Raw genomic sequence first — 13,825 nt, forward strand, 5'->3', positions numbered from 1 at the left:
ATTGTGGTCTTAAAATGTTCATATTTACCCACTCTACATGACTCTGGTGTTTTGTGTCTGTAAATCATGATATGAACATTAATAACAGACAAAACAGACGACTTCTTTCCCCGAGGTCACTCCTGCTAACATTAGCAACAGGCTTGATTGACAGCGCTGCTAAGTGCACGCTCCCTGCTAAGCTTTGCTCCAGATTGGCTCTTTGGTTGCAATGATACTCGCGGTCAGAGTTTCAAATATGTAAGTCGACTATGGACAATGAATATGGATTCTTCCCATTAACTGCTTGCCTCAATGGGCTTCATTTGACTGGAGCTGAACACTATGGGTGACATCCCACTCACTAAGTTCACTTCTTTATACAGTCTATACATGTATTTATTTCAGATAAATACATGTTATTATTTTTACAAAAGGAAAGTTAAGCTGTGAACTATATTATAAAGAGCCTTGATACTGGACAATTCCTCGAGCTTTCTGACTTCGACCATAGCTACTTAAACTACTCCTGCCACACAGACACAGATATGACAGTAACTGGCCTAAGTGCTCTCGTTTATCCCTTGCAGATGTTTGGATAACAAATTGTACACTCCAAATAATATGATATGAGAGCAGCCCCAATTTCCTCATCACTGATTGGTTGATGCTATCACAAATAGGATGTTAATGTCTTTCTATTTGTGGCCACTAAGAACTGCTCAGTGTGGCAGCAGTAGCAGAAAAAAAATGTAACCATGTGTCTATTTTCATGTGTGATAGTTACAATGACCACATCAACTTTTTCTATGTTTTGGGATATATTGGTGTTAATATCAATATCAGTGAAGGTTTCATATCAGTATTACAAACATTTCCTGACATATTGGGTTCTGCAGATTTTTTTCTACTACTAATGTAAATAGAAGAGAGCGATGAGGCTAAAGAGGTGGCTGTTTGCTTACACAATCATCATACAATTCATTCAAGTTCATATTACATTATATCATAGAAAATACATTTGCTCATCTTTGCAAAGGTGAAAACCTATTTTGTGAACTTAACTACAACTTCACCATAACTTCTGGGCCTTTCCATTGATTTTAAAATATTGACATTGATATTTACAAACAGTGGTTACAAGTACAGGCCTGTCCAAGGTTTTATCAGACAGTGAAAATGTGTCAAAGAAAGGACCAGCATTTATGATATTGCATGAAATGTTGGTTCACATTTACAGTTGTTTTTTTATTTTTATTTTTTTACTGACCTGCGATGATGTCATCCATTTGCTCCAGAGCAGCCTCCAACATGTGACTGGCATCCATCTCCATGGCAACAGAGGGCAGCATCAGATCTGTTTACATGAGTCAAAAGAAAGTGTAAAAATGTATCAATTAATCAAATACAAAAAAATAAAATATTAATAAATAAATAATAATAATAATACTTCTACAACATGCCCTGTTCCTATAATGGATCTGTGTAAATCTGGAAAGTTTCTCATGGTATTGCTGCCCACCCATCCCCATTGGCACCCTTGGCCCAGCTCTTGTCTCTATCACCCGCCCTCTGTGGACCTGTCACAGCCACTTAGAGATGAGTGGACTTCAACATGAGCGCATCAGAAAGAAGGACAGTCATGTTTTCAAGCCATGTCTCTCCCTCCAACACCATGAGCTACACTCACATGCACTGATGATGCCAGCCGCTGGGACCATCATGTGCTTATTATACACAATGCAGTCACATGTTTTTATATTTACATTTGAAAACTACAGCTGAAAAAGGACCATCAGTCTTTTGCAGTTACTGTTATATCATTCACACAGAAAATTACTTCTTTTAGTACTAACAACAAAGTTTTACAAATGTTAACTTACTTTAAAAGTACAACTAACTTGAAATAGTACTTTCAATTATATAAAAACAAAAGTAATTTTTTTTTGCTTTTGGTTTAAATTAACAGTAGCACGGAGTAACATGGAGCCCAAATGAAATGAAGTAAAGATGCTCTGTTAATAATTATATGAGCCAGAGGTGACGTGACGCTCTCTGGGACAAGCACAGCTTTGTGTGTGAGTGAAGGACATCAGGGATTTAAAGGCCTTTCAGCGCCTATTGTTTGGGGACATGTATGAAGGTGATTGGTCAAACAGAGCGTGTCTTTAGACATTTAGCTAATGTTGGCACGAAAGTCTGCAACTGTGTCAAACCAGATGAGCTGCTGTCATGCTTATTTTTCAATGGTACAACTAGATTTGAACAGTATACTTTTGGAACTTTAAAGCAGTGTCTTACATGTAACATGTGCAGCAACATTTGGCATGTGCTAAATAGCACCGCCTAGTGTTCAAATCTGTAATTTCCTTTTTGGTTTGGCTAAATACTATATTTTTCTGGTTTTATGAAGAAACTTTCCTAATACCCATTCAGCAAAAGAATATACTGCAATACACTGTATGTTACATTACATGTTAGCTGTTGTTCATTTACATGAACAATAAACAGTAAGAATGGAGCCAACGGAGCCTATGGAGCCAGACGGATGACATAGCACAGTCCTGCCAGCACTCAAACACTCTCACTATAGAGGACAAACCAGTTTTTCCTTTCGCTTAAAGGAGTGTCTTATCCTATATTAACCAAGTCTTCAAGGAGACACTAAAATTAGCCACACAACAGGCAAAGAATGAACAAAATATAATGAATAGTGTAGGTATACTGGCCCTTTTACAGCACATTAGTGTTAAGTATTTAAATACAAAATCTAAAATGCAAGAAACAACATTTATGGAAACATATTGTTAACAACAAAATTTCAGTATAGTAAATGAAGTTAAACAGGCCATTGACCTCCCGCTGAGTGGGATAAGCTGCAATGTAAAAATACATTCTTTAAGCCCAGAGAAGTGAACCATGCAATACAAAGATAGTCCTTATCTGCAATGGGATTTAGGCTATAAAGTTGTTGTTTTTTTTCTCCGTTCTTTGTCAAAGAACGGTTAGATGCTGGTCAGCACCTTAGCATTTGTTTGTGCATGGTCAGAGGAGGACGAAGGAGATCAGAAGGTAAAAAAGTACATAAAATAAAATCAATCATTCATCAATCAATTCATTACTGAAACAATGTCAGTAATGTGGTATTGCAAATAATAAAGTGACAAAAATAACATTTTCTCTGGACTGTTCATTCTTGTAACTATTTATAACTCTCTGCATTCACTCACACTGAGATGGAGATAAATTGAGTACCCTAAAAACTGAAGAGTTGCTAAGGTCCACAGAGCGAGAAATGCCCCAAACATCTTTTCTTTTATTAGAGCGACTCCACACTTCGCTCTGCTTAGTCAGGCCGCCTCAGTGAATCCTGCTTTCTCTGCACTGGGATTATTTCTCCACAGGCTTAAACCACTGCAGCACAGGCAGCACCAGTCTATTCTCACAACACTGTGAGAGTGGATTTCCTCTTGTGCTAAAAAAGCTCATTTAGGCTCAGTGTTGGATACATATTAAGCTTTCTTCACATAAACGGCATTTATCTTTGTACACTTTTACCGCCAGAAAAGCAGGTTTGAAAATATGACAGGGCTGCACGTAGCCAAATGTTTATGTAACTTTTAGATACTTCCCTAATAATATCACAAAAAGTCTGGGCAGCATATATTGGAATTGCCTTCCAGTCGAAAAAGCTCTAAAAGATTCCAGTATCATCTGGCTGTTTGGCAAGGTTTGATTTTTGGGCCGCACGAGGGCCCTTTCTGTGTGGAGTGTATTCTCCCTGTGCCTCTAGTTTCCCTTGAGAGCTCTGTATCCCTCTACCACTGAAACATGTTCAGGTTCCCCCTAAGAGTTCCCTGTAAGAGATTCTAAATATTAGTTTGACTTCTCTACTTAAATAAATGTTAAGTAAATGAAAAAATGACATATAATTCTGCAAACAAAGAAGACTACACTATCAGTGATCAACGATTGGTGAGTCTTGTGCGGCCCTGACTACTGCTCATTTCAGGAGTACTGTACAGGACTTTGTCTCATCTGCTCCACATGTTATGGGCCTGTTATTGTTGCTAGACTGGACACACTTTCACTCAGTATGACCTGCTCACATCTGAACAGGCTTGATCCAGTCACATTTCAGCTTTTCACTTGTATCTAGTTCATCCAGAGTCAGCTTAATGAAGCATAGAAACACAACGCATGACTTCAATTCCCACAGGGAGAACAATGTCAATGTCATTCAGATATCACAGGCAACTGTATAAAATAAACAACAGCCATAAGGCTGTGTCAAATCACAAGACAAGTGCTGGGAGAAGAGGTTTTACAGTTATTTGTTTTTTATGAAATACCTATTTTGTTCATCAAGCAACATCACCCATTGTTATCTGGGTAGAACTGGATAAAAATATTATATGTACAGTCCTTTGGAGATCTAATGACAATTAGAGAGTAAGTAGTCTTGAAAGGCATTAGCTACATAAGAAAAACACATATTGTGAAGGGAGAAGGTCTTGTATTTGAATAGTGATAAATGCAACAGTTGTTTAGCCTGCAGGAACAGAAGCTAACAGGAAGCTGGCACTGATCCAGTACTACCACATTCCCATCAGCCATTGTAGTTCTGCTAACATTACAGCTGCACAATGGAGGTGAATGCACTGGTGACTTCTGGATGATACAGCCTTTGACACATGAACTCATCTGCAGCTTGTTATACAGCCTGAATAAATGACGATAGGCATATGGATAGGCGTTCAGCACTACAACTGTTAAGGAAAGGTCAATTGGTAAGAAAACTTAACATAAGGCCTTAACAAGTATTTTGTCCTGGACAAACACCATACGCATGAATGAGAATAAACAGAACTCTTAACTGTTTATACAGCAACTTATCACATAAGCAAGGTCAGACCAGTGGAAATGTGAATGACTCCAGTCCTTAATTCATAAGACATTAGTTCATTCCAGTTCCTGACTTTGGTGCAGTAATAGTACCTTCAGTGTAATTCAGTTGAATCCTGACAACCAGTTTGGTCTCAGTCAGGACAACTGTTGCAAACTGCTACAAGTTACAATGAATAATTGTACATATAATATTGTGCAATGATTCCTCATTATACATGTCATTGTAACATTGAGTAATAGGGTTACTGCTATCATTGATACCTCCATAAAAGGCAGATGACATTTTCCCCAGTTTAATTGAGAATAAAAGACTCCTACCTGAATGGCATAAAGAGCAGTGTGTGTCGTGAACAGATAGCTGTCTTTGTCTGCATAGGTTGACTTTGTGTGGATTAACCATTAACACAGGGAGAGTTTGTGTCACCCTCAGACCCCCCTCTGTCCCAGCCTGAGCTGTCACACCAGGTGAACGCACCCAGAGGAGCCCAGCCAACAAGAAACACCACATTCTCCACCAATTTACATCAATGCCACACTAGAGCAGCAGAGGAGCAGTGGCATTTGGGAAGCTCTGCCCTTTAGCTCAGCCTCAGAAAACCATTCAAAGTGAGAGGAACCATGGCAAAGGATGCACTTGACTGGGAGATATTGAATGGTGGGTTGAAAGGAGTTCAGTGAAAAGCATTTATCAATAAAGCAGCCGAGTGGAATTAACTACAAGCAGTTACTTTTAATCAGCTGCAGTCCTCACTAAGACATTATTAGATTGGTAGATCTTCATACCTCTAAAGCTTAATTAAAAGCATTAGTACTTGCATAAACTGTGATAAAAAAAAATTTAAAAAAATTATATATATATATATATATATATATATATATATATATATATATATATATATATATATATATATATATATATATATATATATTCTTTAATTGTTTTTCATGAAGGACATTTGAATTAACATTCCTTGCCATATGAGTCAAATCGACACCCACGTCCATTAGGTTTTTCTTTGGAAGCTTTTAGACCACGGAAGCTACTATCTGCTAATGGCTAATGATTCTGGAAAATGACCGCAAGTAAGTTAGATTTGCTTTTTTGTTGTTCACTGAAAATGTGTTTATCAAAAGTTAATACAAGCTTGCGCCACTCAAGATTATAGTTGGCAGTATATAGCCTAACAATTTCACAAGCTTTCCCATATGTTAGTAATTAGTGCAAACCAATGAAATGTGCTCAAACAGGAGCTCAGTAGAATAATGACCTCAAACCATAACATTCAAAACAACAAAACATGGAACTGTGCAATACAAGCAGTCGTAAAACAGCACTTTCTGCTTCCTGCTTCAAAATAATGGATCATTGATAAATTATTGAAGAATATATAGTCAAATTGCAAAATTGGGCTTCCATATGCACTGATCTCATGTGGTAAATTACCACCAAGTTTTGAAAGACAGATAGATATGAACAATGAGAAAAGTGCAAGTCTTGACCCTATTTGTAATATAGATATTATGAGAAAGGTAAGCAAGTTACCATATTTTCCAGACTATAAGTCACACTTTTTTTTTAGTTTGTCTCAAAATACTTATATGTGGAATTATTCCAGTATGGAATTTTACATCTTCGTTACTGTCACACTGACAACTGCGCGAGGGGATTCTAGGCTTGTGTACCAATATGGCAGCCATGCGGAGTGCGATCGAGAGTAAGCTTGTTAGCTTCTTTTTTATGCTTTAGTTATCTTATTAACTGTTAATACCTTACATTAACATACCAGACACTTATTCAGTTCATTGTCTATGCTTCATGTACATGTTTACATATGTGTTATGTAACGGTTGATTATACATGTTACAGTTCACTTATGTGACCAATAGATGGTGCTGGTGTGTTTGTAATACCTGTAAGAAAATTTACTTGACTTTTATACATTTCATATTTAATGTCCCCTTATTTATTTCAACCATAATGTGATAGTGATAATTTTTCATTTGGAACAATATTGTAAATGTTTAGTTTAATAGTTTAGTTTTAGTTTAGTCTAATTTAAGGTTGCGAAAACTAGTTCCTGTTTTCCGAGTTTCACGCTAATGCGAAGTCGATAGAGCACTATTTAAAAAACAATTGAGAAGTAAAATATAAAGTTGTCGGTTGACCGGTTTGTTTACTAGCAGGCCAAAGTTGTACGTATATTTTCCATGCGTTCATATGCAATTTTGTGTGTATATGTAATATCAGCCAGAGCTTATGTTATATTTTATGTGTTTGCTAGTTCTATAAACTGTATGAAGGAGTGATGAAGGAGTAAGACCACAGTAAACATCAGTGAGAAGAACTCTCATGTCTCTCATGTTTGTGGACAAGCCAGCATATGTTACGTTAGCGTAGCATATCTGATTAACCGTTAATATGTTATGTAAACATACCAGACACGTATTCACTTCGTTGTCTATGCTTAATGTAATTTAATAAATATAAATGTATTAAGTTAGCGTGCTGTACTGCTATTCAGCCTGTTGTTCTCTATTTTATTGTTATTATTATAATTAATAGATATGTAAAATAAATTTCCCCCAAAAATGCGACTTATAGGCCAGTTGACTTACATATGTTTTTTTTCTTCATTATTACGCATATTTTTGCTGGTGTGACTTATACTCCAGAGCGACATATAGTCCAGAAAAAAACAATAATTTGTGTTATTGACAACATATAGGTCGATTTAGAAGGTGGCAATATATGGAAAAATTTAAAAAAGAAAGAAAATTTGAATATCAACAATAAAATAAACTTTCTTATGGGGTATGTTGTTATAATCCTGAGTGACATTTAGAGGCACATTTTGAACTAGACTTTTTTCTTAATGTTCTCAGATGATTACATCACCCCTGTTTGTGGAAGTCACTGCGGATCTGTCTGGTTGGTACCTAAAGCCCTGACACAGCCTTGGGCTCAGAGACCAGTGTCAGCAGCAAAAACAACATGTCAACACCACTTAATACTCTCACATTAAACAAATCATCAAGTCATGTGACAACAGCAATTCACCAATCAGCATCAAAAGCCGGAACAAGATAGTGAGGGCCACTACAGGCAGACATACAGTCATTATGTAGGGGACAAGGGGAAAGTATTATGGGAATTAAAGATAGCATTGTACAGTGTAATGATCACACTGGGTAAAACAGTGGTCAACGAGTTGTGATGTGTTCAAGTGAGCACAAATCCCCAAACCAACTGTCCCACCAAACTCCAATGACTTACCCAACACTGCAATGCTGGCAGGGTCTGGCAAATGAGTAAATAGTATCCATCGATGCATTTGAATATTTTGATTAAGATATGAATATATGAATGAAATCTTTCAAACAGGGATACAGATACCATTTGTCAATAGCATCACATGGTTTTCTCCATGTAGATATATATGTATAATGCCATATTAAGGAACATTTGAGGGACAACAGTAGTATCTCCATGGAGACAAGCAGGAGGCAGCCTCTCCACCAGAAAAGTTGCATAGTGCTTATTTCAGTTACCAAATTAATGTTGCTCACGGATTGTTTTGCATGTACTCAGGTGAAGCGGCTAACATAACAGCTTTTCACCTGTTGCTTGGGCCCAAAAACAGACACTTTCCTCCTGAATGGCAGTGAGTTCGCAGTGACCTGTTCCCTCTCCGTATCCATGTTCATTCATAAGTTTTAAGAGGCTGACACATGCTCTGAAACAGGCTGATCATGACTTGACTTGTAGATGAGCTGGAACCACTGCCAACCACGAAGCGGACAAAAGTCTAGTCCTGCACTTCACAGGACACAATGGACTAGTGTTACCGAGAGCCCCAGTCACAACCAGCTAATGAACTGTGAGGAGAAGAGCTGGCATATCAGTTTACAGTGTTCTGTTACTGCAGTGTGTGGACAGAATAAGTCACTTTTTAAACTGTCATGTAAATAGTACACACACAACACATATGCAGCATCTAATAAAACTCTGAGCACGTTTTCAAAGCATGCAACTTTAAAGGATCTCAGTTCTTACTATAAACAGTATAAAGTGTATCTAAGTGAGTTTGACGTCACCTATCTCGTTCGGCTCCAGTCAAATGAATCTCATCGACGCTAGTAGTTGTAGCGTCGAATTTGGAGCCAAATTCCATATTTGGAATTCTGACTACGAGTATCATAGCAACCAAAGAGCCAATCCAGAGCGAGGCTGATGAATCCCCTTCCTGCCGGCACTTCTGGTTTAGCACGGAGCAGGAGCTTAACAATGCGGTCAATCAAACCTGTTGCTAATGCTAGCAAGAGCAACCTCCGAGAAAGATGGCACCTGATTCATCTGATAATGATGTTCATATCTTGATTTACGGACACAATAGCAAAATAAAAACAGGATCATGTAGAGCATGTTAATATGAACATTTTAAGACCAAAATGACTGCAGCAGTTACAGAGAGAGGGGTGAGGGGTGAATTGGAGCCAGAGTCAATGGAGCAAGCATGAACACGGAGGCTAGCAGTTAGCTATATCCATTTATATATACAGGCTATGTTTCTTACTGACGATTCCAAGGGTTTCAGAATTATGAGACACTAGGTCTGTTGCTGTAGCAATTATCAATTTAAAGCCAAATATTATAGCTTGTGAATATAATGTTGCATTAAACAGGAAGCTAAAACCCATGAATAGAAGTTTAAGTTTACATTTTAGAAGGCAATTAATGCCAAAGTTAGATTACTGATAGATGAGTTCCATGCAACTGGATTTATGTTTTGTTAAGGACGAGGGCAAACATAAAACACTGAAATAGGATTTATATATTGACATAAGCCATGAGACTTAGAAGAACTTCCTAAAAGACCACAGTAGGTATTACATTCTTGCAAGGAGTATTAGGTTTCAGAAAACCCATCATACTCCTCTGTAACTGTAAATCAAAAACAATACCACTGTTTAAATGTGTGATGTCTTGTGGATTAAAATGGCCTGTAGTCATCAATGCCTGCGCATGGACCAGTCCTGTAATCAGGACTAGTCTGTCTGATTAATTATCACAGATTAATATTATACTGATAAGACAAACCTCAAACTAAGAAAGAAACTATTCTTTACTTTTACTCTGAAAAGAGATGGACTCGTAAATTTAAGGGCTATACTCTGATATGTGGCCTCTTTTCTCAAGGCTAGAGCTGGAAGTAAATCTAATAAAAACAGCTATTATCTGACGCTTGTTTGAACACAGCAGGGAAAACTCTAAACTATGTACCAAAGCTGAAAGTCTGGTATTTTTACAGCAAACTCTTCACTTCTGGGAGTTAATTCAGATAAATTATATTTACTTAAGTGACAGAACAGGGATTAAAAAGTTTAGTGACCTAAAAAGAAATTGTTTATAAATAACCTAACTGAAAATATAGTCAGAAATATAACAGGATCTCAGATCAACTGATTAGCAATGACTCCTCTCCTACTCCTGATTCCTGGCTGCGTTCTTAATCTGCCCTCTATCTCTGCTGTTATTCCTCACAGCTCACACTGGAGGCAGCGTGGATTAGGTCCAGTCGACTAGAGGAAGATGACAGGCCAATATGAGGCTGCTCGGGCTGCAGAGGAAATCACATGTATTATGAGCAGCACTTTGATCAGCGGATCAGTGCCATCCTCTGCCACCGCTGCATGTGTGTGTTTGTGCTCACTAACAGACTGCATTAACCAGATTCTTCAATAGGGCTGGGACAAAGTGTTAATACTACACACATTAAGAGGTGTATTTTCACTATTTGCATAATAAACATGGTGCACAAAGCAACAGTTCGTATTTGTTCAGGGCTCTGATTCAAATTCTATCCAAAATAACCTTACATTAGAAGACAAAGTACCATAGTGTATCTCACACACAAACCATATCCAATAATAATAATAAGTTATTATTTTGTAGAAACAATTTAACACTTAAATGTTGTATATCAAAAAGAGGGCAAAAGGGTTGAATTAAATTTAAATACACTCGTGATGTAATCTTTTTTTATCAATGTCACCAATGCCTATTTAAATTATAGGATGGTTAAGTATGTTTTGCAGAGGCCAGCAGCTCAAACTGGCATCACATCTATCACCTCTGATGTACCTGTTGCTGATGCCAACCCAGAGCCCACCAAAGCTCCCATAATCAATTCACTGCCTTAATGGCCACTGTGCCTTTCAACCCAGTCTTTTATATGGATATTTGCGAGAGAAAAGAGGCACTGGCTCCTCAGCATTGTGAGCACCATAAGGCTGTAATGAAAATTCACCCTTGGTTTCGATGCAGTCAAATGTTTTCATTAGCGAGGTCACACTATTGGGTCATGGCAAATATTAAGGATAGATAGACAGTCAAAACTATTATTTCCTTGAAAATGCAGTGCATAGGGAATAGGGCACAATCACATTCTAGAAATTGATGATGGAGGGTAGGGGCCTATATAACTCTATGGGAGTTATACTGTTATTATTATTATTATCCATGATACACAAAAGTTGAATTATTTGACCAGTTCCACAAACATGCAACATTAAACTTATGGCTGAATATTCTCTCAGCTGACAACAATTGATAATAATGCAAAGTTTAACTTTTGTTTATTTATACAAATGTTGGGTAAGTTGTTGTTTCATAGGTCAGTAATTAAATATTACAGGTCAATAAATCTGCACTCTGACAGTTAAACAGTAAAATCCATCAGGGAATTATGACCTGTCCTTTTAAAGTATAGGCAATCATGTTGTGATGTCACATGAATGCCACCTATTCTTTTTTTACGAGTGTAAAAATAAATCTCTTCCAAACTGTAATTTCCTCTGCAACAGCTGTAAAATACCACTGGATCACAGAGTTGAGAGCGCGTGTTATAAATGGCTGATCATTCTTTTTTTTTTTTACTAAAGTTGTAAAACTGCAGCACACCTGTTAAATAACGGCCTCTGCTGCGACTTGTGGCACTGTCCTGTTATAGAGCCCTAGCGTATTTTTACACTTATGAACAAATACAATTGGATTCCTCTTTTGGCCACAAATAAAATACTTGATATCTTCTACTCTCTTCAGATTTATGAGAAACAGAACATGGAATTGGACTTATTAAAAAATAATAACACTCAACAACACATCTTAAATATCCTTAATGAAGCATTAACAAGCATTAACAATACCAAAATTTCAAACTTGATTTCGATACTAAGGAATAGACTCAATACTCAATACTGATTCTGATACCATGATGAAAACAAAAACATTCTTTCTTTACAGCTCAAGGTCATTGTAAAAGTATTCAGGAAAGGTTAATTTCTCTCTTGTGAATGTGGCTTTTTTAGTATTGATATCTGCTCAAATGAGTATCTAGTTTCAGTATCGAATAGTATACTATTAATAGTAAGTGTATTTTCTATACATTTGACATGAACAAAGACTTAATTTGTAATGAACAAAGAGTTAATTACGATATTTCAGGCTTAGTAACTCTTTAACTAAACCCTAACTCCCTAAAACCCTAAGTAATTAATCTAATCTCTTAATGAAATAGTTAATAAATGTTAGTAACTACTTAACTTTCTACTCTGTTTGATGTTTTATTAAGGAAAATTAAGATGTAGTTATTATAAAGTGGTACCAAAATAATTCACAATGGAAAATTTGTAGAATAATTTAAATATATAAGAATGTTAATAATTAAGTAGAGTAAAATTAATGGTAAACATTAATAATAGGCTAAATAAATCACCGATCCAACTACAAGCAGTTCAGTTTGAGTTGTGCACAGTGACAGAATCATCAGATAATGCAGTCAGTTGTATACTGTATATCTGAGTGGGCGTATTCTTACAGTGAATGAGCAGCTGCTGGAGCCAAGGGGGGCCACACATCAGTCCTGATTCTCCCCATTACCACGCGCTCCCTTCCACTTCCCCCTCTCTTACTCATGCTGTCACAAAATCTAGATCTGCAATTACACAGCATGTGTCATTGCAACTCAACATCATTTCATAGCTGCAGGGTGAAGGTATGGCACTGAGCAGGCAGCGAGCCACCAGTTCACAACACAACTGCCCAGTTTGAACCCTGCAGCTTTCTGGGTCTCCTCCACCAACATACAAATGTTCAGTCTATGCAAAAACAATCAGGCTGTATCAGTAAAAGGAAGAACAGAGTGCAGAGTACGAAAATCAATGCAAGTCACAGCAAAAAAGAAGTGATGATGAAACATTTATGCATGTGTTAAATTTAGTGAAGGGTGGAGAGAGTTGCAACATTAAGGATTGGGACATAAAGATAAGGCTGCGTTCTTAAACAGTACTTGAGCAACATACTGAATATTTAGTCAACTTTTTCAAAATGATATATTTAGTAGAAATGAGAAGATTGCACATATGGTTTATATGGCAATCAAAGTAGGCCTAGATTAATGACTATCAATGTTGCATCTTACAGTAGGCTAATAACTTCATGATGTGTCATTATTCTTTGGAAATAAATCATGTTCACGCGCATGTTATTACAATTTAATAAAATACCATGTTTTGCAGTATTTTCTTCTCAGAAAGACAACTGGGTACAATCAATTTATATAATTTAATTTGTAAATGTGATTTTGGGTTAAAATTTATATAGTACGCTTATGGTTAAATTTAATAAAATACGCTTAGTTTAGTTTGTTAGCATGGTAAATAAGCGCGAGAAAGATTTTGATCATGTAATCTACTTACAGTATGACTTCTCCGTAGCTTCCCTGTGATAATTCCGTCACAGAAGAATCCTACAAATAGTTACATGAGTTTTTCATTCACGCATTTACACTGACATCCACATAGTCACTCACATGGTGCTCCGCACGCACAGTCCCCGCGGAGAGGAGTCGTCCGTGTGCGCTGCGCTCGACACTCACCT

General features: G+C 37.0%; 1 protein-coding gene across 1 annotated transcript in view; it reads right to left on the reverse strand.

Annotated features, from left to right (window-relative positions):
- The window catches only part of ppfibp2b (PPFIA binding protein 2b), a 49,646-nt gene extending 35,880 nt beyond the window's left edge, over nucleotides 1-13,766 (reverse strand). The window contains 2 exon segments of the mRNA XM_055222220.1: nucleotides 1,250-1,336; nucleotides 13,645-13,766. Of these exon segments, the coding sequence (XP_055078195.1) occupies nucleotides 1,250-1,331 (82 nt within the window). The 5' untranslated portion in view covers nucleotides 1,332-1,336; nucleotides 13,645-13,766.
- Between the last annotated feature and the right edge of the window lie 59 nt (nucleotides 13,767-13,825).

Source organism: Periophthalmus magnuspinnatus, chromosome 6 (assembly GCF_009829125.3).
Source record: "Periophthalmus magnuspinnatus isolate fPerMag1 chromosome 6, fPerMag1.2.pri, whole genome shotgun sequence".
NCBI classification, from domain to species: Eukaryota; Metazoa; Chordata; class Actinopteri; order Gobiiformes; family Gobiidae; genus Periophthalmus; species Periophthalmus magnuspinnatus.